The sequence below is a fragment of the Mchenga conophoros genome, linkage group LG9 (assembly GCF_057382185.1).
Source record: "Mchenga conophoros isolate Kocher_MC1m ecotype Shallow Benthic linkage group LG9, M_conophoros_male_GT1.1, whole genome shotgun sequence".
In the NCBI taxonomy this organism is placed as follows: Eukaryota; Metazoa; Chordata; class Actinopteri; order Cichliformes; family Cichlidae; genus Mchenga; species Mchenga conophoros.
In genome coordinates this window covers 32,995,462-33,021,586 of record NC_140534.1, presented here as the reverse complement: position 1 = coordinate 33,021,586, position 26,125 = coordinate 32,995,462, and the positions used below count along the sequence as shown (strand labels likewise).

General features: G+C 40.8%; 3 protein-coding genes across 3 annotated transcripts; 1 reads left to right on the top strand and 2 right to left on the bottom strand.

Moving 5' to 3' along the window:
• Positions 1-2,507: 2,507 nt before the first annotated feature.
• LOC146567689 (GTPase IMAP family member 6-like) lies at positions 2,508-4,545 on the bottom strand. The gene is made up of 5 exons (XM_085287688.1): positions 4,498-4,545; positions 3,926-4,352; positions 3,724-3,767; positions 3,543-3,593; positions 2,508-3,374 (listed from the first exon to the last, which is right to left on the bottom strand). The coding sequence occupies exons 1-5, from the start codon at positions 4,505-4,507 to the stop codon at positions 2,803-2,805; spliced, it is 1,104 nt and encodes a 367-aa protein (XP_085143814.1). The 5' UTR covers positions 4,508-4,545; the 3' UTR covers positions 2,508-2,802.
• A 155-nt stretch (positions 4,546-4,700) lies between these two features.
• On the top strand, positions 4,701-5,986 carry LOC146567688 (GTPase IMAP family member 7-like). The gene is made up of 2 exons (XM_085287689.1): positions 4,701-4,744; positions 4,879-5,986. Exons 1-2 carry the CDS (start codon positions 4,726-4,728, stop codon positions 5,574-5,576), a joined length of 717 nt encoding a protein of 238 aa, XP_085143815.1. The 5' UTR covers positions 4,701-4,725; the 3' UTR covers positions 5,577-5,986.
• Positions 5,987-12,718: 6,732 nt separating this feature from the next.
• LOC146567687 (sodium channel protein type 3 subunit alpha-like) lies at positions 12,719-25,456 on the bottom strand. Its single transcript, XM_085285868.1, has 3 exons — positions 25,369-25,456; positions 24,257-24,495; positions 12,719-12,949 (listed from the first exon to the last, which is right to left on the bottom strand). The coding sequence occupies exons 1-3, from the start codon at positions 25,454-25,456 to the stop codon at positions 12,719-12,721; spliced, it is 558 nt and encodes a 185-aa protein (XP_085141994.1).
• Between the last annotated feature and the right edge of the window lie 669 nt (positions 25,457-26,125).

The following is a 26,125-nucleotide window of genomic DNA, read 5'->3' as shown; positions in this document are numbered from 1 at the left end:
TCCCAAACATATTCTACCAGTAGCGATCAGTGGCTGTTGATCAATGGTCGTGAGAATTTGCATCATTATGATAAGGGAACTGACCTCCCAGCCCTTTGTTCCTTCAGTGGGCTGGTTTCAGTCATTATGCAAATGTACTGTTTATAAGATTGGGGAAACCTGCAGTCAGCTGAGACTGAGGAAGTCACTTGGATGAGTGACAAAACGTTTCTCCCAATTAAAACTCTACATGCAGATAAACAGAATCAACTTTAGCGAGACTCAGATTTGGAGGCCCTGATTCTCATTTACGCTGCTTCACACTTAACTGCTAACTTGGCCTGGAACGCCTGGAAATTCTGTCCATAAAAGTTATGAACAGGATCGGTGACAAAGGGCGGAGACCATCACCTACCAGGAACAAGCGCCCTCCACAGGACCCCCTGTGGGACACGGTCGAATGCTTTCTCCAAGTCCACAAAACACATGTAGACTGGTTGGGCAAACTCCCATGCACCTTTAAGTATCCTTGAAAGGGTAAAGTGCTGGTCCAGTGTTCCTCCGGTATCCACGGTTCAATTAAGAGACACACTCTCCTTTTCGGCACATAGACTTTCCAAGGGAGGCTGAGGAGGGATATTCCTCTGTAGTTGGAAGGTTTGTGTAAAAATCAGAGTACAGCACTCTCTGATCTCACGTTGAGATGTTATCCTGGTTCTCAGCTTGTCCGTCTGTTTTTTGAGAGAGTGGACATTAGCTAACAAAAGGCTAGGCAGAGGTGGTCGTGTGGCTCTAGCCTTTAGTTTAGCATGTAGCCCGCTCCGCTTACCACTGTGGTGGCAGATTTCTTTTCTCATGTATTGAGCACATATTTTAACCATATCACTTTAGTATAGTAAGAGCAATCCTCATTCAAGGAACATGTTGGATCTATCTTGCAACAAAGTCAAAAAGTTGTACTTCCTCAGTTATCACAGTTTATGTGTCTACTTTGGATGAACCTTAGAATGAGGAGTTTGAGTGTATCAAGCAAAGCATGCACTGACACCACTTTCATCTTGAAAGACACAGCTCAGTCACAAAAAGAAAGAATGTTTGAATTATGCAGGTAAAATAATAAAATTGAGTTAGTTTATCCCAGCTTGGAGAGATTGTAAGTTTATTCTAGGTTGCACCGAAAGTCCAGGAGCTTGTCAGTTTATCCAAACTGGGCATGGTGTCTACATACATTTTACTCATCTCTGGGATCCTGAATCCTGGAAGACCGTGTCCCTGGTAGTTGGTGCATTTGTAAGTTGGACTTTAATTCTGATTTTCCTTTTTCAGATTAAACAAACACAAATAAAATAATAATAAAGCTTTCCATTTGGGCATGCAGCCTCTAACTCTCCCCATGCTGACTGTTGCAAAAGCACCAGTTTAACTAAGAATTTTATTTTGGTTTAACACATTTTTACACACACACATAAATGCACACACGCACAGACCTTGAAAAACAGTTGTCTAAAAAGTGGCATTTTTTGTCAAAAAAGTTGTTTTGTCCAAAAAACAAAACTCAACTGTAAGGTTAATTCAGCTGCTCAGTGGTTAGTGCTTCTATTGTGGTCAGAAGAGACATTATGTCTGTGGAGAACGGTAATAATGCTGGAGGTCAAGATCAGTAATGTCTTCTTTCCTTGAGTCATGTGCCTGGCTAAATTAATTCTTAATACTCATACTCACCCTTGTCATAGTTTAATTGACTCAGGAACAGAAAAGCATTGTATAGATCAGAGAACTTGACCTTCCCTTAATTTCTCTGAGAGAGCCATTGGAAGTCCACCTTAAACGGCACCAGACTCTCTGACATAACCCACTGTATGAAACCCATTTCATTCTCATTATCAGGCAACCATAGTGAAAAATTTGGTCCTTAATTTTCTGTGTGGGTCAGAGTGTGACCCCATAAACGACTTCCCTAAACCTGCTGGTCTGGAAGTCCAGCAGTTCATCTAAACAAAAGGCACTTAGACTTAAACAGATATAGATGTGTTTATCCTACCATGAAACAATAAGAGAAGGTACGACCTCTCCCATGCTCCCAGGATGTGGGTGTGAATGCCAGAACACTCTGGAATGCACACAAAGTCTTTCCAGACTATTAAGGATCAAACCTCTACCAACATGACATTGATTATAAAACTCTAAGGATATATGAGTAGATATTTCTAAGCATAAATGACAATCCAATAATATAAATCTAACAACACTCAGAGCTCAATCCATTTTAACTTGCAAGGGCAGCCAGTCAGGTCAGCATCTTGGAGATACAAACTCCCCACCTGACCCCAGCCAACATCAAATTCCAGCCTTCCTGCGCAGTCTTTTGTTCAGTGAACACACAAGCACCCCATTGTAAAACCCCTATGGTGTGTCATAAAAGTTAAAGGCACTGTGTATGCAACTGTGAGTGTATCTGTGCTTGTATACGTGACTTCCTGGTTACAACCGTTTAACAACGTCTCTAGTCATACTTTGGTAAATGATGATTTGTGGTGTATTTTTTTATTGATCACTCTCACACAAATATTTTACAGCAGTTCACAATAAGAAATAATAAAAGACAAAATCCAGCCACCAATTTCAGAAAAAAAGTTCAATTACAACTATAACCATCTCTGATTTAACGCTGAAAAAAGGATTAAAAAAGATTTGAAAACACAAAAGCAGCGCTAACTTTAAATGTATGCCCAATGAGATAAAATTATCTCAAGGTCTTGTTTATTCATATTTATATTCAAAAGAAATGATCCATTTTTTTGGTACGATTTTCAATGATACGTTCTACTGTTTTGACAAAGCGATTGCTAGGTTCATTAATTTTTCCACTTGACATGAATCTGACATGTTCTCAAAGAGGACACACCTGTTGCCACACTTTTGAATTATTTCCTTCAGAGCAGGTTGGCAGCGATGCAGAAAATCCTCCAGGCTCATTCGTGCGCGCTGCAAGTCATCACCTCGGGTGAACAGTATAACAGTTTTTTCTCTAACTTTGCTCCCAAAAGCTCTTTCTAATTTTTTTAGTATGTCTCTCTCACCATCTGTAAATCTGCTCGCATGCATCACAAGTACAAACACACAAGGTTTTGACTCGCAAAGCTGTTTGCACCTTTTTACATGTTTTTCTCTAACTGATGATGGCATTTCATCATCAAAGATGTCTGGAGTATCAATCACACGTACATGTACGCCATTTATTTCTCTTTGTTCCACCTGACATTCTCTGGTGACTGAAGATGAACTGGATGTGGACAGGAAAGCTTCCTTCCTAAGAATAGAGTTTGCACTTGCACTCTTTCCAGTGCCTGCCATTCCCACCAGAACAAGGTTCACATTGGTGATGGTGCACTTTCCTGCATTGTTGAAGAAGAAAAAGAACATATTATATACTGAAAATGAAAAATGTTATTCTTTTAATTGGTTTAAAAACATGCATGCACTGCTATGATCAGAATGTTCACAAAAACTTTAGCACAGATTTTTGTAATTAATACTTGTGCAAGTTTGAAAACATTTCCCACTTTTTGAAGTCATCATAGGGTCCTCGTAGGTGGTGTTGCTAAATCTGCCACCTGAATAGAAAGGCCAAATAAGAGAATTTGTAAGTATCCATTAAATCTTTCAGTTCTTTCTTAATTAATTAAACACCCTTGAGTGAACATTGGTTCTGTGTTGTCATACCGAGGAAAGATTGTGCCTTACCTTTCATATCCGTTTGATGTTGTGACCCAGGGTTGTAAGCAGGTCTGTAGTTTAGTAATAACAAGTGAATATGTATTACTTTACAAACCAAAACCTACCATTTGTACTAATGTACACTGTAAAATCACCTTAATGTTCTTATTATGAGAATATCAAATCCCAAATAATCAGTCAGTATACATTTCTGGTTTTTGAACCTTACCTCATATTTGTCTCATCTTTCATTTTCACCAGATCGTTCAGCTGAGTGAAAAACTGCAGCATGGTGTAGCATTTGAATGGGTAATCTGGAGTAGTTCTGTTCCCAGGCAGCACAACTATGAACTCATCTTTAGGTTTTCCAGTGACCTCCTTCAGATTTCCTATCTGCTGCCACACATGATCTAGTGAAAACTCATTCTCCACCATCAACACACACATGTCAGGGACCGGATTCTCCAGAAACAACTCTTTTATGGCATTATTTGTGTCTGATATACATGTGAACACAAACTTGTCATCTTGATAAATCTCTCGGTTTTTAAGAGCCCCTGTTTCAGAGAGCTTAATCGCGTCTTTCCCCAGGATGATGGTAATCAGGGATTTTTTCAGATAATCCACATTTCCCAGAAGAACAACTGAAATCTTGTCTGTGAACAAAAAAATAGAAAGAAATATTTTTCCTCTGATACTGTCATAAACCACAAACTTATGTAAACACATTTCTTAAACATTGACAGTGTGTGTGAGACACAAAATAAAAAAAATTAAAAAAAGATTATAAGAAAGACTTACTGTGAGACATGGCCCTCAATACAATGCAGAAATCTGGAAGAGACAAGCTGTGTGTATCTGCTGGCTGTGCTGCTCTCTGTCTGCATTATATAGAACTAAACCTGCCACGCCTCCCGTATGCAATATGCAAATGCTGCAGGTGTGTCAGCTTTGGATCTATAAATAAACACTAAGTTTCTCTTCATTTTTCCATTTCTCACCTGTGAAGAAACAACAGTTAGAGAAAGTATGGCTTCATTTTCACAAGGTAAGCAACAGATTTAATTTGTTCGGTATATAGTTAATTTCCTATTAAGTGAAAACTGATTTATTTACACACTGAGCTATTTAGATACTCTGACCAAAAAAAAGAAACTATATGTCTCACAATTTCTGTTGCAGGTCCTGATTTGAGAATTGTGATGATTGGAAAAACTGGTGTGGGCAAGAGTGCTGTCGGAAACACCATCCTGGGAGGAGAATATTTCAGATCTGAACCCAGTGCAGAGTCAGTTACTGCGACTTGTACAAAAGAAGTGATGCGGTGGGGTAATAGAGTAATTAGTGTAGTAGACACACCAGGGATCCTGGACACAGCAAAATCTCCAGAATTCATAAAAAGAGAAATTGTGAGATGTGTTGAAGTCTCCTGCCCAGGCCCCCATGTGTTCCTGCTGGTCATCCAAGTCGGTCGATTCACCAAAGAGGAGAAAAATGCTGTGGAAGCCCTGCAGGAGCTGTTTGGTCCACAGGCTAACCACTACATGATTGTGTTGTTCACACGTGGTCGTGAACTTGGAACCAAGACCATACAGCAGTATGTACGTGAATCCACACCAGATCTACAGCGAGTCATCCAAAGATGTGGAAACAGGTTTCACCGTTTCGAAAACCATAGCAGTGACAGACAGCAGGTGGTGGAGCTCATCAGGAAGATTGATAACATGGTGGAAGCAAACGGGGGCACATGCTACACAAATGAAATGTACAGAGAGGTCGAGGCTGCACAGACCAGTGGACATGGAGTATTTAATTATATATTCCTCGCTCTACTGCAGCAACGTATCATGGAGTTTCTTTACATTCTTGGGAGAGATTAGATTACTGTAGTAAATCATATAAACATTAGAATGCGTGTAGTTAAAACAGGACAGCATCTTTGCATCAAAATGTAACATCTGACAGAAAACATTTTATGTGTAGACAGCTGTGTAGCATTAATTCTCTTTGATTTTCCAGAAAAAAATCTAATGAAATGTCCTTGGGTGCTGATGAAGAAAAAAATGGTTTTAAAAATTGTAATAATGATCATAAGAAAGGTGTCGGTGCCATTAAGAAAATGTTTCTTGTACCTGCTTTAAATGCTGTAGTCGGCTTTTATTCATGGTGGTGTGATTCGTGTGAACAAAATTTTGTGGCCTTTAAGTTTCTTTGTTAATGAAATGTGTTTGCCTTAATGCTTGATTTTATCTCAAACATGAATATGAAATAAAAAACAATATATAGCTAATCATCAAATGTGAAAAGTTTTTTATTGCAAATTAAACAAAATAGCAAATAAAGATCTTGAAGATCTTGAAAATTATATCAGTATATTTCTAAATCCACGTTTTTAGATTCCACCAAATAATAAGAAAGAAAGAAAATATCACCCCAATACACTAGCAAAATTGTATAAATGGATAAAGCATAACAAACTGATCAGAAAGGATGTCACTTGTTATTTAATAAAAGATTGTCCCAGCAAATTTCACACACACACACACACACACACACACACACACACACACACACACACACACACACACACACACACACACACACACACACACACACCTCTATATATGTATATACACAGAGAAAAAACATTAAATCTGAAGATGTGGCCCAATGTTTGACTAGTACTGCTTGTATACAGTGTTGGGAAGGTTACTTTTAAAATGTACTGAATACATGATTACACACAAGCCATTACGTTACTCAATGAGAGAAATGTATTCTCAATACTTTGGATTACATAATATATTGTCATGGTTTTTACAACTGCATGAATGTACTATCACTTTGTAATTTATTACTACTGCTGAAGATTATTCGCCATAGCGAACAGAACTGTAAACACAACTCACTGCTTTACACCCAATTTCCAAATGATCAACACAATCCTAGAAAAACTATACACATTTATGGCTATTTTGCCAACTGTCTGGCACACTGTCACATGTGAAAACTTTTTTAGATAATTAGTTCACTTTGCAATCAGCCTGCACTGTACAATGGAGGGAGCAGGAAGAGTGAGAAGTAGAGGAGGCCGAGGAAGAGGACGTGGAGGTGAAGAAGTAGGACGAAGAGGACGACAAGGACAAGGACGAGCAAGAGGAGGACGAGGAGGGGGAGAAGAAGGGTAAGAAGAGTAAGAAATAGAATTGCTGATGACATCAGAGCTACAATAGTGGACCATGTAATCAACCATGGAGTGACCCTGAGGGAAGCTGGCCAACGGGTTCAGCCTAACTCGAGCCGCTACACTGTAGCAACCATCATAAGGACATTTGGAAATGAGAATCCGTTAGTACAGTCACTTTGCACTAAGATTTGTAGCACTGCTGTATGCCAATGAGAAACACAACAATACCATAGATGTAAAATTCCAGAAGATATTTTCCCCAGTGCCTTCGACTAGAGGACATTGTATGTGATGTAGAAAAAATTTGGTGGCTAGATCCAGAGAGACGACACGATGTAGACTGATTTCTTTTTTTTCCTCAGTGAAATTACTATTTCGTTTTGACTTGGAAATAAACACTTGTGTTTGTTTTGACGTTTTCATTACAAAATAGTGTAAATAATGGCCATAAATGTTTTGCTAGGAGTGTGTTGATCATTTGGGAATTGGGTGTAAAGCAGTGAGTTGTGTTTACAGTTCTGCAAAGAGAGTGCTGTGCAGTGGATTGTAGCTACAGGTTTGCAAAGTGTGTGTTACAAAATGGCAAACTGAGTGCAAAGCAGTGTTTGTGCTTTTAGTTTTGCAAACTCAGTGAGTGGTTTTGCTATAAGTATCAATAGTTTTAGAAATTGTGCTGTAAGAATCACAGTTAGGGTTTAAGCATTCAGAAAAAACTGTAATGTGATGGCTTGTGTTAACTGTTGGATACCAAAATACCATTTTTACAAAGGTGTGGAGAGTTAAGCAGGGTTATTCGCTTTTACAAGAAAACTACAATGTTTTGTTGATTGGGAGAAGAGTTTTCTTATTTGTGTGTAGAGTTTTGCAAAAATAGCCAATAGTTACAAAAAATGTGCTTAAGCCATCAGAAAAAAACTGTAATAAATAATGTGGGGTACAGGGACCATACAAATGCACTCTTTGTCAAAATGCAAGCTATTAAATTCCAAGACTTGGTGAAGCTTAAAACAGCGCAAATAATGTATAAAGTAAGAAATAAATTGCTTCCAAAAGAAATCTGTAAATTGTTCATAGAAAGAGACGGTGGGTATAACTTAAGAGGGAAATGGAATTTAAAAATACAAAGTGCTAGAACAACTTTAAGAACTATGTCAATCTCAATTGCAGGAGTTAAATTATGGAACAGTCTAACAGAAGAAATAAAAGACAGTCAAAACATAAAACAGTTTAAAGTAAAATATAAAAACCTAATTTTAAATAAGTATAAGAATGAAGAAAACGGGGTTAACCCAGGATGGTAATGTTGCTGGTAATGGTGTTGCGGTTCTTTTTTGGTTGGTTTTTTTGTTTTGTTTTGGTTTGGTTTGTTGTTTTTCCATAACTTGTGTATCTGCAAATATACACATTCTGTATTTTTCATATGAAAGAAACTATACTGTGGTGGGGCTTGCTAATTTCTTGTTTTTGATTTATGTATGTTATGTTTTGTTTTACTTCATATGTTTATATGTTTCATATGTTGTTAGTTTAATTTAAGACAAAAAAAAAATTAAATGAATGAGAGGTAAAACTTGAGGGGGTAGGGACAAATAAGTAAATACTTCTGCCTACTCCTTTTCAAACAAATAATGGAATGATATTTTGTAATGATTGTGAAGGCACATGTTTGAAATGTTTGAAATAAAAATGAACTGAACTGAACTGAACTGAACGTTGTGCCTCAGCACTGCAGCCAACATGTTGCAAAGACACAACTATTACTTTGAAGGTAAACTCTTCATTTCTGGTTTGTGTCACACTTTGCACAGTTTGACTGCAGCCCAGAGAGCAGTGTTTGTGGGCAGGTGCATGACGTCCATTCCAACTACAACTGCAGCAACATACTGGTGGTCAAAGCAATCACAAGGAGGACGGGCAATTAGGGGTGGGCGATATAAACGATATACGATAGAAACAATATAAATTTGGCCAACGATAGAGATTTTGACTATATCGCTCTATCGCGATAGCGCATGTTGATGATGTCATCAAGCGGCGCCTGTTTTGGTCGAAAGCATCGCAGTGGCTAAAACCATTATCATCTGCAAATTATGGCCGGCGACAGTCACAGCAAAGAGATGAAGCCCTTTTGAAATATGGGGAAAGCCAAAAACTGCGCTTCCTCCACTTCCGTAACATTGATTCATTAATGTTGAATTCTCTCACAGCTGCTCTATTCCCATGTTGTTGCAGTATATTAATAACTAACCTCGTATTGTGGATGAATAATCTCAGTTGTTCTCCTGACTGAAGTTTGGCCCGTGTACAGCATCCTGCTATGCGATTGCATTTGTCCCTGACCACCAGAATCCCTCACGTTAACTTTTAATGAGTGGAAAAAAAGTTGGCGTTCATCCTCCAGCTTCACTGTGCTAATGTTATGCTAACATAGCTGTGTCGCTAGCGATCACGTAGCACAACATTATATGTCAGGTAGTCAAACTTCAGTAACCCCTAAAACGTCACTGCTGTTTAGTTTCTGTCTTCATTTATGTTGGAAGTGATAGCAGAGCTGTACGTTTGAATTGTTTCAGAAATCTCTCAGTCAGAACATGGTATGAAATGTTTAGGTGTAAACTAGCGAGCTAACTTCCTGTTAACTTCTGTCTCTGTTAAATTTAATAAATTCTGTTTTCATGGATGCATCGATGTAAAACTTAATTGTTACACCTGATAAAGCAGCAACGCTGATGATTTAATTAAAGATGAAAGAATTTAGACCGTTTTTAACTCTCAGTGTTTGTTTGACTTTGGGACCTGAAGTTGACGGAGTTTTGGACCCAGATTACTTCGCGAAGCTCCTCACTACGGCAGCCATAATGCTCTGACAATCCATCAAGCTGTGCGGCTTACCAAAGTTGTACTAAAACATTTTTTTTAACAGATTTCTGCACGCAGAAATCGGTTTGAGGTCAGTAAGCACAACCAGAATTCATACATAAGGCACACTCTCGATTTTTGAGAAAATTAAAGGATTTTTAGTGTGGAAAATACGTTATACAGAAGAAAAGAATATATCGTGATATATATTATTACCGCACGTGCTTCAAATTATATCATATCATTATATGAATTTTAGGCCATATCGCCCAGCCCTACGGGGAATACACCTTTTTCCCTAGCAACCACTCATTGGTCACTGACTGGTCTCTAGGCCTGTGTGGTTGGGACCTTATTCATCTGATCCTATGGTCACATGTCAAGAATAATTAACATCACATGATGGGTGTCTGTAAAACTTCAATACAGGATTTCTGAGGAGAGTTTGGTGTGGCCTGTCATGGTTAATATGCTCGGCAGTTCCGCAGTAACCAAGCGCCTAGCCTCCATTTTTATTAGGATGATAGCCAAGTTGCCTCGTGTTCATCTGCTAAATTTCATCAGCTTTGCCTGAAATGTCATGTTTGTCTGAAGTAAATGGTGTAAATGTCTCTAAGATTGAGAGATATTTGGATCTTTAACAAGTCTGACAAAACAAACAGAAATTTAAATCGAAGATTTGAGGAAAATTGCTGATTTTATTTATTTGAAGTTCATTTGACGATCGTGTCTGAAGCTGCATACTCATATTGCCACAGATGGGGCTTTGTGTCGTTTTTGGACTCACAGGTGTTTTTTTACTTCTCTCTTTATTTTCAATAAATCAACCGAAAGAGAGAGGAAGACTCAAAGACAATGAAAGCATGAAACAAAATTAAGGTCAGCATCAGAGAGAGAGGAGAGAAAGAAAAAAAACAGTATTCAAAATTACAGAGCACGGCTGAGAAAACAGAGGAACAAAAGAGAAACAGAACAGAGGAAGAAAAAACAAAGAAACCAGGCCGACGCAGAAGAAAGGCTCAAACATCAGAGTGGCTTTATTAGTGTGTGCGAGTCTGTGTGTGTGAGTGTGTTTGCCTCTGGTAGAACCTGACAATACCCAGAGTGACACTTAGAAAGATCGACGCAGACTGATGAAGACAGCCTGCGAGGATCTGTGTGTGTCTGTGTGTGTGTGTGTGTGTGTGTGTCTGTGTGTGTGTCAGTGTGTGTCTGTGTGTGCGTCTGTGTGTGTCTGTGTGTGTGTCTGTGTGTGCGTCTGTGTGTGTGTGTGTGTGTGTGTCTGTGTGTGTGTCAGTGTGTGTCTGTGTGTGTGTCTGTGTGTGCGTCTGTGTGTGTCTGTGTGTGTGTGTGTGTGTCTGTCAGTGTGTGTGTCTGTGTGTGCGTCTGTGTGTGTCTGTGTGTGTGTCAGTGTGTGCGTCTGTGTGTGTGTGTCTGTGTGTGCGTCTGTGTGTGTGTCAGTGTGTGTCTGTGTGTGTGTCTGTGTGTGCGTCTGTGTGTGTCTGTGTGTGTGTCTGTGTGTGCGTCTGTGTGTGTGTGTGTGTGTGTCTGTGTGTGTCAGTGTGTGTCTGTGTGTGTGTCTGTGTGTGCGTCTGTGTGTGTCTGTGTGTGTGTGTGTGTGTCTGTCAGTGTGTGTGTCTGTGTGTGCGTCTGTGTGTGTCTGTGTGTGTGTCAGTGTGTGCGTCTGTGTGTGTGTGTCTGTGTGTGCGTCTGTGTGTGTCTGTGTGTGTGTCAGTGTGTGCGTCTGTGTGTGTGTGTCTGTGTGTGTGTCAGTGTGTGCGTCTGTGTGTGTGTGTGTGTCTGTGTGTGTGTCAGTGTGTGTGTCTGTGTGTGTGTCAGTGTGTGCGTCTGTGTGTGTCTGTGTGTGTGTCAGTGTGTGCGTCTGTGTGTGTGTGTGTCTGTGTGTGTGTCAGTGTGTGCGTCTGTGTGTGTGTGTGTCTGTGTGTGTGTGTGTGTGTGTCTGTGTGTGTGTGTGTCTGTGTGTGTGTCAGTGTGTGTGTCTGTGTGTGTGTCTGTGTGTGCGTCTGTGTGTGTGTGCGTCTGTGTGTGTCAGTGTGTGTGTCTGTGTGTGTGTCAGTGTGTGCGTCTGTGTGTGTCTGTGTGTGTGTCAGTGTGTGCGTCTGTGTGTGTGTGTGTCTGTGTGTGTGTCAGTGTGTGCGTCTGTGTGTGTGTGTGTCTGTGTGTGTGTGTGTGTGTGTCTGTGTGTGTGTGTGTCTGTGTGTGTGTCAGTGTGTGTGTCAGTGTGTGTGTCTGTGTGTGCGTCTGTGTGTGTGTGCGTCTGTGTGTGTCTGTGTGTGCGTCTGTGTGTGTCTGTGTGTGTCTGTGTGTGTGTGACCACTACTGTCCTCATCTTGTTTTCCTTGTTTGCCGGTGAAGCAAAATTGGACACAGTGGAACTTATATTTTGAGTGACACCGCTCATTATCAGCCAATCATCACGTCCTCTGCGAGGTGCGAAACATCCCGCTGAACACTGCCGTCTCATTGGGCCTTCAGCTGCCCATCAGCTGAGTTTCCAGCTTAATTATTATCTCCCGACTATGAATATACTGCGATGTCCACTTTAATAATTCCTAATGAAACAGAGAGCGGATGTAGCTGTTCTTGTGTTTGTACATTGGAATGTGCTTTCTAATGTCAGACTGCCTGTACGAGGGTAATGTGACACCATGTGACTTTCTATCAACATGTTTTAGAAACTATTTCTCCTGCTAAGATCTGACAAAATGTAACAAGTGCATTTCTTTGTTTCTTGTAAAAACTGACTTGTTAGCCATTTACTCTAATGTACCTACCTTTAAGTATTTGTAGATAAATAAAATTAGATTTTTATTCAAAATAAAATACATTGAAATTTAATTTAATTACTCAGGAATCACATCCTTAGTTGGGTTTCAGGATTTTTAGTCCTTCCAAATCAATCAGAAATCAGCTGGCTGATGAACTACGTGTTGTAATGATCAACAACATTTTAATTCAAGCCACCCCTTTGTTGAATTTGGTGGTAAATGTGGGACAATCGGTGTGATTTACCAGCCTGAAGGAGCGCAACACGCTGAGCCCCTCCACATCGGACAGGCCGAGCTCCATGAGGCTGAGGCAGACAATGATGCTGTCGAAGATGTTCCAGCCCGTCTGGAAGTAGTAGTATGGATCCAGAGCGATGATCTTCAACACCATCTCTGCTGTGAAGATGCCGGAGAACACCTGAAAGAGACACAGCAAGGAATGTAAGCTAGGTTTGGGACGTGGGGAGAGCGCTGCAACGCTGTTTTATGTTAGCATTCTTTAAACACACACATAATTTTCCGAGACTGTTTTTACAGCAGCACGCTCTGAATCACAAAACGGTATTCCTGTAAATGTTTATGTTAGCAGCAGATCGTAAATGCAGCAGCAAAGCCCTGTGTGTCCATATTATTTTGATTAAAGATGATTAAAAGGACCTAGAAGTGTTTCTGAAATATCACAGCCTCTGCCTGTGTCTGCAGGAAGTGAAAACATATTTAACATGGAGAACGATGACAGCGGCAGCAGCATGTGCTCATGCTGAAGCAGACGTCGAGACGAGAAGGTTTTTATATTTTGTCTTTCACTTTGCTGCCCCAGGATGAGAGAAATCGGGCTTATTTTGAACTGTCAATCATGCAAAGCTACTCTAACCAGTCCAAGAGGGAAAATATAAAGCTGGAAATGACCGGCTTAGACAGTCAGCCACCACCCATGGGAAAAATGCTTTTCACACAATTAGACGATACAAGAGCTACAAAGTAACAACACAATGTTCTTGTATTGAGAGTACACAAAAACTGAAACTAATTGTAACACTTCAAAGCGTTGGGGTTAGTAGTACTGAGAATACAAAGGAAGCTGAGTCACAAAAGTACACACAACACAAAGGAAAGAACGTGGACATGTGCAGGTAGAGACAGAGACAGTCAGGTGAGGACACACAACCACACAGAGATACAAGAACTAAATGAAGGGCAGAGTTAGCCAAAGGGTAGGACATTTCAGACCGGGTTAGGTTCACACACACACACACACACACACACACACACACACACACACACGCGCACACACACACACACGCACACACGCACACACACACACGCGCACACACACACACACACACACACACACACACACACACACACACACACACACACACGTCACCTCGTATAACTGCTGCTGAAGTACACAAGTTCTTTAAACACCAGCAGGATTTCAGCTGCTCCAGAATAAAAGGACGTTCCAGCACACTGACCTGCTATGCTAACTTTAGCATGTGTGTCAGTTAGCATGAAGTGTAGCATCTTTCAAACAGCTGAAAGATGAAGCTAGCACAGAACGTACCACGAATTGCAGTTCCTCTAATGTCCACTCGAGGCTGTCTCCAGCACTGAGTCAGTCCCCATACACTCCCAGGTTCAAATCTCGGCTTTACAGCAGAAGGAAGCACGTTTAGAGCCTGATACAAGTAACAGTGTCGGACTTTAAAGCTAATTCCCCTCTTTGCAACATCGCTGAGTGGTGTGAGTTTTTAGGCAGCAGTGATCTGAGGACTTGGTGACAGACCTGTGTGACAGACAGAGTCTCTCAGTGTTGATTTGGTGATTTTAGAAAGTCTAATAAGACTTTTTCTCAGCTGGCTGCTCCTCTGGTTTGATCTCTTAAGCCTCTCTGTCTGCCTCTCAGTGCAGACCTCAGCTCATCCAGGGTCTGCCTCGCTCTGCTGTACATCACACGTGTGTCTGTGTGTTTGCTACATTTAAAGTGTGGGTTTATTCCACTCTGTGTGTGTGTGTTCGTGTTTTGCAGCAGCTCCTCTCCCTGCTTGTTGTTCCAGACTGAGGGGATCCTCGATGTGACACAAGCTACGTGACACACGTGTGTATGTGTGCGTGCATGTGTGTTTTTCAGCCTGTGTGTGTTTCACAACCAGTTTGTATGAAAAATGTGTGCATGTACGTCTCCTAAAAAGTGAGTTTTCACTTCAGTTTTATTTCTGTGTTTGGGTGCTACAGAAAATCAGAGGCTCTGGGGTTACCTCTCTCTAAAATACTCACACACACACACACACACACACACCTCGATCCTCTTATATGGGCTCATTAACTCTGTAGTGCGTTGATTAGCTACTCAACAATCATGCTGTTATTATTACTGGCATCAGGAGAGCCTCTCTCTTGCTCTCGCTCGCTCGCTCGCTCGCACGCACGCACACACACACACACACACACACACACACACACACACACACACACACACAGGTAAAGTGTGTGTGTGTTTGATGTAATGATGAAGGAGGCTCTTTCAGAACCAAAGGGTGAAGAAATACATAGAATCAAAGATTAAGAGGAAATGAATCAGTCTGAAAAAAAGGTAAATTTAAACAAATTTAACAGAAGGAGAACAAGAAGAGGAGAAGGTGAGGAAGAGAAGAATAAGAAGGAGGCTAAAGAGGAGAAGTGAAAGAAAAAGGAAGAGAAGTGAAGAAGAAGACGAGAAATGGGGTAACGGAGAAGGAGAGGAAGAATAAAAGAAGAATGATGAGGAAGATAAAACTAAGAATAAAGGAAAAGAGAAAGGAGGAGGAGGGTCAGGATGTGGAGGACAAAGGACAAAGAGGCGGTTGCTGGTTTGAATCCTGCCTGAGTTTGCATGTTCTGTGGGTTCAGCAGTCACATTTATCAGCGCTCTGTTTTTAAAGAGTGTGTGTTACTGATCGGTGCACAGAGTGTAACGGTGTGCTGACATCAGGCGGAGTGACATTAATCAAGTTAGACACAGTTCAGCTGTCAAATGTCAGCAGCTGCCTTTGGGCTCCAGCTAAAAATCACATCACTTCTCAGAACGCTTTATTTTATTATGCAAGAAATATTTGGTAAACTCTCTGAACGCTGAGGCTCAGCGAACATCACTCGGATTTATTTTTATTATAAAAACACATGGACTGATTTTTTTCCCCCTGTTTTATTTCTAAAGTTTTTAAATGCAAGACAAAATGAACAGGAACACCATATGGAGTGCACCAACCACAGCAATACTTCATACAACTTTCAGAAATCATGGCAAAGTTCAAGCATGAAAAAAAAAACCTAAATTAAACCAGTAAACATATTACATTACATTGTACAAGTACATTTCTCCCATAAATCAGTCTATTGCACAGCCTCTTCACCTCACTGTGCAATACCTTTTGTGCAATACTTTTGTAAATAGTCAACAGTGCAATAGACCTCAATACTTGAAATGTGCAATTCACTTGTATTTTTATTTTTTAGTCCTATTTATTCTATTTATCCCCTTCGTATATTTTATTTATATTGTCTCTGTATTTATATATATGTGTGTGTAATATTCTGTAACTCTGTAACTTCTGTCGGTGCTGTGCTTTTTTGGAAATCGAATTTCCCAGAGGAACCCACCCGAGGGATTAATAAAGTTCTATCTATCTATCTATTAAAAAGAAATCAACAGATCACAGTTTTCCTTCCTTTCTATTATTTTAAGAGATACATATATGCATAGATTTGCTCTGAAAATTAGGACAATATTAATTTGCATATATTAGTTTTCATTTGTATCTCATTTGCTTCATTAGCATTTTGTTATTAAATTAATCATTGTACAATTTATTTAGGTTTTGGGGTGGGGAGTGGAGGGTTGTATTGAATACTGAAAATAGGCCAATGAGAATAAATATCAATAATACAGTTTAAAATTTAGGTTACTTTACAAACAGCTGTCCTGACATTGGCTGTGAACAAAACTCGCCAGTCAGGTAGCGAGTAATCCCGCCACAATAAAGTGCAGCGTAATAATGCTTTAGGTCTCCATAAAATATGAAGATTAGACAAATAAAACAAGTGGAAACCAACACAGAAATGATAAAGCTGCAGTTCCTCTGTTGTCCACTTGAGGCTCACTTCCACCTCACAGGCAGCTGGAGCTGTTTGCTAGGCTTCACCTCAGCTGAGTGGCCTTTTGGAGCATTTTTAATGACATCATGTGACCAATAATATGGCTCCTGCCAAACAGTCTGAGCTCCTGTACTTTGAATGATTGAGTGTCTGTGCATTTGAACTCTATAGTTTACTGATACGAACCACTAACCAAGCTTGGTAGCATTGCAGCAGCCAAATCACTAATTTGAGTGCGACATCATCAACAGTGGTTTGACTGCATTCATCTTTTTATACAAGTTCTGTGTGGAGGGTCTTAAAGGCAGACATGTCTCACCTGAACTTTTCAGAGCACACTTTAATCAGGTAAGTTACTTTGCTTCATCTCCTAATCCTAGCACTCTGCGATTTTACTCCAAATCAGAGGAGTTACGTTTAGCTTGCTTTTTAAAGTTAAAGGAGCTTGGAAAGAAAAGCGTCTGGACTTCTTTAAGTTGCTTGAAGACGTTTCACCTCTCATCCGAGAAGCTTCTTCAGTTCTAAGGTCCAATGGTGGAGAGTCCCAGATATAAACCTAGTGGCAGTTTCCCCCCACAGAGGGACAAAAGGACCCCCTGATGATCCTCTAATCGCCTGAGCCAAGGTGGGAAACTGGGCGTGGGTCCCAATCAGCCAGAGTTTCGGGTGTGTTCATTGTGAAACCTGGCCCCACCTTATCATGCGAATTCCTCGATGACCTGGATGACTGAGAATCTTCACAGACATCTTGCTTTTTAAAATTATACACGACTAACTGTCCACACTTTGTTGTGAAACAGGCGTTAGTCTGTGGGCCGAGATCTAGGTCTGAGATCCAGTTCAGCCAGCAGACTCGCTCGCTTCCTCACCAAACAGTTATGTCTGTGAGAACGAAGAGATGGCAAGTTTAAGGTCTAGACACTGTGTTCTCCACTGAGTGTGTGTGTCTGCGCGTGCTGATTCATTGACTGAGCAATGAAAAACTACTCGGGTCAGCAAGTAAGTGTGTGTGTGTGTGTGTGCGAATGCTGCTGGCTCCCAAACAGGGGTTGTCGACATCAGCACTCAGTAATAACAGTAACATCAGCAGAGAGAGGATGACACGGACTGTGTGAGTGTGTGCGCGAGACACACATGATTATTTTTGTCACAACCAGGCAGATGTAATGAGTAAGCAGCGGGACACACACACACACACACACACACACACACACACACACACACACACACACACACACACACACACACACACACACAGAGGCTTTGGTCAGAGACACCGTGTCCATGTGGATTTCCTGATGATAAATTGCTTGTTCAAGTCTAAAGCTCATCAGTTTTTAAAATGTTTTTCCTAAATTCTGTTTATACGCTAATTTTACTTTAAAACATTTTACATCCCTGAGTTTTTGGCTTCCCCATCACTGTCCTAGTGCCTGTTAGCAAGGGCAGGACTATGCTGACCAAATTAGATAGGTTACAGCAGAGGACTGTGTGTTATTGTGAGGAAACACCACAGAAGAAGCCTGTCACGCAACAAACACCTTTCATCAGAGCAAGGAAACGTCTCATTCTTCACCTACATGCTAACACGACGTCGGAAAAGAATTGGAAGAGTTACAGAGTTTGACTTTTTAGGTTTAAGACTCAAGACGTGAATGTTGTGGAGCAACATCAATGAATGACTTAATGGTAAGAAGCACTGAAAGAAGCGTGTCAAGTGAAATGATCCTCCTTTTATTCAGGAGTCTTTTGTTCATCAAGATGACCCCTGAATACACAGAACGCCCCAAAATCAGACAGCCCTCTATGAGCAAGCCCTTGGTGACAGTGGGAAAGAAAAACTCCCTTTTGACAGGAAGAAACCTCAGGCAGAACTAGGCTGCCATCTATTGCAACTGGTTGGAGGGTTAGGGAAGGAGACATGAAAAAAGACACAGTGTGGAAGAGAGCCAGAGATTAATATTGGCTAATTATGATTATATGATTAACTGTAGAGCGAATGATATTCATCCTGGAGATCCAAGACTTATAGACCTGTTCCGCAAGACTTTTCGATCACTCCATTGTTAGAGCAACTAAAAGTTCATATGCAATAATTTGCTTTATTTTGTAGTACACCTCCGTTATGTGACCTGCCTACTTTTCCATGCAGACACATAGAAAGCTAGAGGTGAGAAGACCAGCAGGAAAACCCTGTGAGCACCAATGACAACAGAGTCAGACAGCCTGAAGGGAAGAGCTGGGTTGGTGGCGGGTTGCAAAGTGGCTTGCAAATATAGAGCAATCAAAAGGGCAATCAAAAGAAATGTAAATGGGGTAGCCAGTTGCAAAATGCATGGGTCAGTTATATATATATCTCTACCTGTATATGTAAATATGATCTGCCCAGGGTTTTCTATTCTATTCTATTGACAGAGCTTAAGTTTTCAGTCTCACTGAACTCACTATGTTTGATTTATATTTCATAAATTCTGTGAAACTGCCACAACCCAAAGACTTTATATTAGCATGCTATATTAACATGCTATATTAGCATGCTATCATTTCCTAGTTAAACAGTGTTAACATAGCATTCAGCTGCTAGTCCCTCTCAGACTGACAACTCAATCCATCCATCTTCTTTCTCGTTGGAGCGTATCCTAGCTGTCATACTGTCATAGGTTGTGATTCAGGATACACTCAAAACCTTAAAATCAGATAAATGTTTTCAGATTTATTAAAATAAAAAACCAGACTTAATCTAAAATCCATCTAAAGTCCATACTGTGCTTCTATGATGAGAGACATTAAAGGTTAAGTATAATGAGGATGAGTTGTGCCCTTGATGCAGAGTGCTGCTCTGTGGATAAAAGCCTTCAGTGAATGTATGCATTCTATAGATCTTTGCACACATGGAAATATTGATAAGTGAAACCAGAGAGCGACGCTGAAGAGCACACGAGAAATAGCTACAAAAAGTGAAAACTGACATCGATTGTGTCAGCACAGAAATGACCTGAAATGATCCTTACATAACACACACACACACACACACACACAAAGAGACACACAGCAGAGGCTCTCCTGTCCGTCAGAAAGGCTAGCTAAATGCTATGTAAACATCTGTGAGGATTAGAGGTTTTAGCCTATAAAGAACTTAGCGACTCCACAGTGCAATCGGATCCCGTTGACACGACGCGGCGTTTATCTGAGACTTCAGCGCCTCTGAATTGAAATGGAGGAGCGCTTCAAACTGTTTACGTTGCAAAAGTATATAGCTGCATTAAACTGGAGGCAAGATGACAGCAACATTAGAGGGATATTATACAACAGCTCGTGCTTTTGACTCCTTGACGTTCCTTGGGGGTTTTGAAGCTGTCTGAACATGTGGGCATACACAGCTGACCAGCTTAACGTACACAACATCATTATATAAATCGAATCAATCACTTTGTTTCAAAACTATCGATCCATCAGCTCTGTCTGCTCAATCCTACAGAGAGAGGTGAGCTATCAAATACCATCCACTCTCACACCTATACACTTAGCACATAAGAGTAAGACTCTTCAAGAGTAACAGAGAGCGACTCTTCCAGCAAAAACCAGGGCAAAAGATGCCTTAAAGCAGCGGCCCCCCACCCCCGGGCCTCGGACCGGTACCGGGCCGCGAGAGTCTAGGCTCAGGTGTGAAATGTATGGTTTTCAGGATTTTTATTGGTTTTCAGCGTTATTTTGTTATCGTTTTTTTTCATTAACTTGGTTTTCCTGGGTCTTTTCACGTGTGTTATGAATAAATCTTATTTTTTCGGTACCGGTACTAGTTTTATTTTTGTTGTATTTATCCGTGACACCTTAAAGGCCGGTCCGTGAAAATATTGTCGGGCATAAACCCGTCCGTGGCGCAAAAAAGGTTGGAGACCGCTGCCTTAAAGGGTCATTTCATTGTTATTTTGCCATATTTTCTGCAGTCCAAATACACTCACCAGATAAATCATCAGAAGATCCATTCAAAGTTTTGGTGACTTTAAATTTTAAAAGCTTTTTTTGTCCCATAAATTATACAACTTCTTCAGATTAGTAAAGCTGCTCTATTAATGGGTAGAGATTAATAACATCTCCTGGCTTTGGACCAGCTTCTCCCCATTCTGTCTCACTGTATGGTTATAGTGAGCCAAGAAAATGAATACAGACAATTAAGTACGCCTTTGTTACAGTAACAAATATGTCTGTCAGCACACAGTTAAAGCTGCTGCGAGCCTGTTCTGAGCAAACACAATCAACTCATGCAGCTATTGATTGGGCCTCTGGAGGTTGTGACAGGACAGCTTCCATCTTTGGCATTTCAGAACTGTGCCATAGATTTCTATTTAGGATTCAGCGACATTTGCAATCCTTATATTGTGTCTGGTTAATCTAAAATTTAGAGTTAGAGCAGCTTATGAGTTTCACTTCTGTAGTTTGAACACAGTGAAAAGACAGCGTGAGCATTGGTGGCTGCGCAACCAATCAGAAGAAGCAATAAAGCAGTGCCGTATTTCTCTGCTGATTCGCCTCAGTTGAAACTGAAGATCATTTTGTTTACTTACTCTTTGAAGTGATTGGTTGTTTACAGAGGAAAATGAATGCTGGGGCATCATAGCATTACTAAAAGCATCTCTCATAATCCATGTGACTCTCCCACAGAGGCCCACCTTTGAGCCTGGCCCCACTGACTGAACCACTACTGCCGGCAGGCCAAAATCACTGTTTCTACTTAGAAACTGTATTACCATTTTCTGCCTGCAGCCTGAGCTGAGGAGACCTGACATCACTGGACGGAAACAAGTGTGTGTGTGTGTGTGTGTGTGTGTGTGTGTGTGTGTGTGTGTGTGTGTGTGTGTGTGTGTGTGTGTACAGGTGTGATTAGCACGCTGACTCTGGCTGAGGGCCTTTCACACCTCAGGTGAACCAATTACCATATTGCATCAACCTATCAGCTCCTGTCAGATAGTCGGGACACCTGCGGGCTCAAACACTGGAGTTAGTCACAGTGGTTTAAAGCTATCTGACCCGCATCTGTCAGCTCTAATACTGAAACCCACCTTGCCTTTTTTTTTTTTACAAAAGGAAAAAAACACAGACTTTTCTAGAAAGGCAATGAAATTAGTTTCTATTTTTCCTCTCTGAATCCTGAGGATTTGAAATTGTCCAAAAAGATTTGCTGTGGTTTCAAATGTCCGACGGGGGTTTCCCAAACCGTCACGCTCTTTGTCACTTTTGGAAAATGTCACAGTCTCTTCAACCCGCCCGAAGTTTGTTTCCACACCTGCTTGTAAACAACCAGTGAGGAGCTTCCTTCACTCTGCTCTTCCAAGACAAGTTTGCATGATGTGAGATTCACGAAACTGACTGAATCTCTCATTTCAGCGATTTAGAGATAACCTTGTGTTACAATACAAAGAGATAAAGTACATATCTCTGAAAATGTGGCAGGTAAAAGTCCTGACATTTTTCCCAGCATGAAACAGGATATTGGATGTGACATTATCAGGTTTCTTTACATACACCATGCTATTAGTTTATGGAAGACAACAATGGATAGGTAGGTAGTACATGACAAGACGCACTCAGCTAACTTAAGGCCTCAGACACACAGGAGAGACCTGCCAGCGACCGTTCAGCACCCACTGGGTTTTTCCTCACCAACTGTGAGTAGTTGCAGGAAAATACATGAAACAGCTAATCTGAAGGCATGCAGCCTTAAAATACTGGTCAGTGACCCTCTGGTAACTGTTGGCTAAGAAACTTGCTAGCTATTTACTTGCTAGGAATAAGTGTGTATTCCGGGACTAGTTGGCAACTGGTTACTGGCAGCTGCTAGCTTGAAACTGGCATGCTGATCCACTGGAAATATCCTTGCAGTTGCTTTGGTTGCTATCAGGTTGCTAGAGCCACCAGTAGTTTGCATGGAGGGCATCAACTTGTCTGCACCTGTCTGCTACACAAAAGATAGTGAAACTGTGAAAAGTGTGATGAAATCAGAAACAACATTCGCCTTCAAAGTAAAAGCTGCATCTTTTGAAATGTGTTGGTTGAAGCGATAAGGCACAACTTTTATTCTTAAGGTAAAGATTTTTCGTTTCCGGTTTGTACTGTATCGCACATTTTATGACAGCTCAGAGAATAAATGGGGAATGTTTACAGACAAGTCGGTGTCTTTCATGCAATCTACATGCAACCATGGTAACCACTCACCAGCCAGTTGGTAAAGACACAGCAGCAGTCAAATAGATAGCTAAACTATGATTAACAGCTGAAACTTGAAGCTAACACTGCAGATAAACACGTTGAGCTAAACAGTACAAAGAGTTGAAAGATGTAAAAGCTAAAATGAACTAAAATGACAGAACCTAAAGCATTTCTAGCAGTTAAATTATTAACAAATTACGGAGCCCCGCAGGGGACATGGGAGGAAAAAAAATTAAGATGGACTTTTGCGAGATCTCGCAAAACTAACTCGGGATCTCGCAAAAGTTTTAGCCGGGAGTGTGTTCATGAGGATGGTCTGTCTATGGAGGTATTATTTGAAAAACCTGGAAATTATTCTATTGGTCGTCTTTATGGATATATACTATGGTATCAGAACTCGTCATTAAGAATAAAGGTGAGGAAATTTGTAATTCAAATTTAAATCCATACTATTTGTTACAGAGCCCCGCAGGGGACATGGGAGAAAAAAAATTAAGACGGACTTTTGCGAGATCTCGCAAAACTAACTCGGGATCTCGCAAAAGTTTTAGCCGCATTCTTCCTCCTTCGACCTCCCGTTAGCTCGAAGCTAACGGGAGGTCGAGACCTACTACAGCTGGGAGGAACACTGCTTTCCCGGCACATCGTGCCTAGTAATTGTCCTATAACCAGGCCTGAAATATAATAGAAAGCGCTCAGTTCACAAAAGAGCTTCAGGGGTTACTCCTAGTAGGTTCTTGAAGGTTAAAGTGTGGATAACCTGTTAAAACTATTAGTTAAACATTAAGGAAACATTTAAATGAATAGCTGTTAAATGGAGGTTTAGACAACAGTGTGGGCTTCAGATCCAGTTTAATTGAGCTCAGACAAACACATTTAAACATGACAGGGCTGCAAATAATCATTTAATGTTGCTCAAGCAATTGGTTCACGATGTTTCATCTTTCATGAGCTGCGTTAATTACTTTTTCTGTCTTTTGAGTTACCTGTCTGCTGCTCCAGTCATTCCTGGTTTATTAAAAGAGGAGGCAGAGGGTGGGGCTTGCTATAAATAAACAGGCCTCAAGGGCAAAATAAACCATCTGCTATAAGCACAGGGGGAAATGGGGCTTCTTTATGGTCCCTGTGGTTTCCCCCTTTACCTTTATGGGGTTTCCCCATCTGTTATTTAGGTTCAGTTTGTGAGCCTTTGTTAAGCAGCAGTTTTTGAGCTGATTATTCTGCAAATATCTGATCTTGTTTGCTTCTGTATTCCTGTGATTGTTTTGGGTGAACAGTGCACCTGTGTCTATGTGTCTCTCACCCACATATCTCCACCAATAACCATGCTTTACTGCTTTCCCACCAAGCATCCACGCATTCATTCATCCATTGTTCCTACCAGGTTCCCGATGGTGAGCATGCCATTGAACTCATCAGTCATAGGGTAGTGCTCCATGGCCATGAAGAGCGTGTTGAGGACGATGCAGACGGTGATGGCGAGGTCCAGGAAGGGGTCCATCACCATGATCTTCACCAGCTGCTTCACCTTAAGCCACATAGGGCAGCACTCCCAAACCAGGTAATGGTGGGCAAACGTGTACCAGCAGGGGTGACACTTCTTATGGGATTCCTCCAGTTCTGCACAGGAAACAAAATGTGGTCAGGAGGTTTCCTTCTGCATAAACAAAGTTACACTGGTTAAGCTGGAAACGGAACAACTGAGAAGCTGGGAAAGGGATAAGTTACAAAGCTGATTGTGGAACAGACTAAAGGTGCAAAAATACTGGGCCCTGTGTATGATTTTCCAGGTGTAATGATGACTGAAACAGATGACAAATTAATACATAGCAAGCTTAAAAGACGAGATTTGGCTTAAAATTTGCTCAAATTATCTTTAAGATCAGCTGATCTGCTGGGATTGTTGCCGACTTTGACTCTGATCTAACATTTTGCTCGATTAAAACAAGAACAGAAGTGATTTAAGTCAAGAGATGATTCGGATACAGCAGGATGGAGGCAAGGTGAAAAGAATACCAATCAATGGATAAATGTGATTATTAATAGGAACAAAGACTGGTCTAAAAGGAATTTTGGATTGATAAATGTATCTGTTGTGTTACAATCTGAAGCTCTTTCTATATAAATACTTGTGGAGCAGAGGCTCAGACTGCATTACCTGTAGTTATGTTGGTCGATAACAACAACGATAACAGAAATACTTGTGCTGTGTGGCACAAAGCTTGATGGCAAACAGTCCTGAACACATGAACTAATTAATCAGAAGATCAGTAAAACAAACAGTGAAGGCATGTTATGAAAAAAAGCACTGGCGGATTTGCAGCCTTTTATTTAAAGTAAAAAAGCGTCTTGTTCAGTGACGGAGCCTCGAAGATGCCGACTGTGAAAAGTCACAGGGCTGGAGTACTCCTAAATGTTTACAAGGTGTCCTCTGGTGTCAGTGTGATGACCGACGGCATTATGGCAGCAGTGAGAGGAGTCGCACTCCCAAACTGTTCTTTGTAAAAGAGCCCTTATAGAGACATTTACATGAGCTGAGCGAGGATCGATAGATGCTCTCTTTGCACTTCTTCATCACCATTTCCGATTATGGCATCAGATAAAATTATCCAGGTCCTTCAAGGTTCATGAAAACCTTCTTCAGGACCAAAAGTTGTCTGAATGTTGGGAAATCTCCAAACTGATATATCAAACGTGAACGCTGTTATTGTTTCTCCATTTCACAGCTTTGAGCTACATTTACAGTTAACATGTGATCAGATTAGAAAATGATTTTCACACACAAAGAGTCATGGCTGAAAAATGAACCTCGTATTAAGTAAAAACTTTCCATATGGTATAACTTGTTTTAAGCAGCCAACTAAAGTTGAGCCAAACTTTCTGCAGTGAACCATCAGAAACTCCTCAGGTACGAGGTGGGGTGGCTGTAGTTCAGGAGGGTTGGTGGTTTGATCCCAGTTTTCATGCCAAATATCCTTGGACATGAAATATCCGTCTTACTCTCTGATGCATCCATTGGAGTATGAATGCGTATGAATGATATTTAGAAAGCACTCACCATATAGATAATAGTGCTTCTGTGAATGGGTGTGTATGGGGTGAATGTGGCATGTTGTATAGAGCGCTTTGAGTAGAAAAGCGCTCTATAAGAACCAGACCATTTACGAACGTCTCTGTTCCCCTTCATCACTGACATCATCTTCATGCAGTTTATTAAAATTATGCTGAACTGATTGTTTATTCTTTGAGC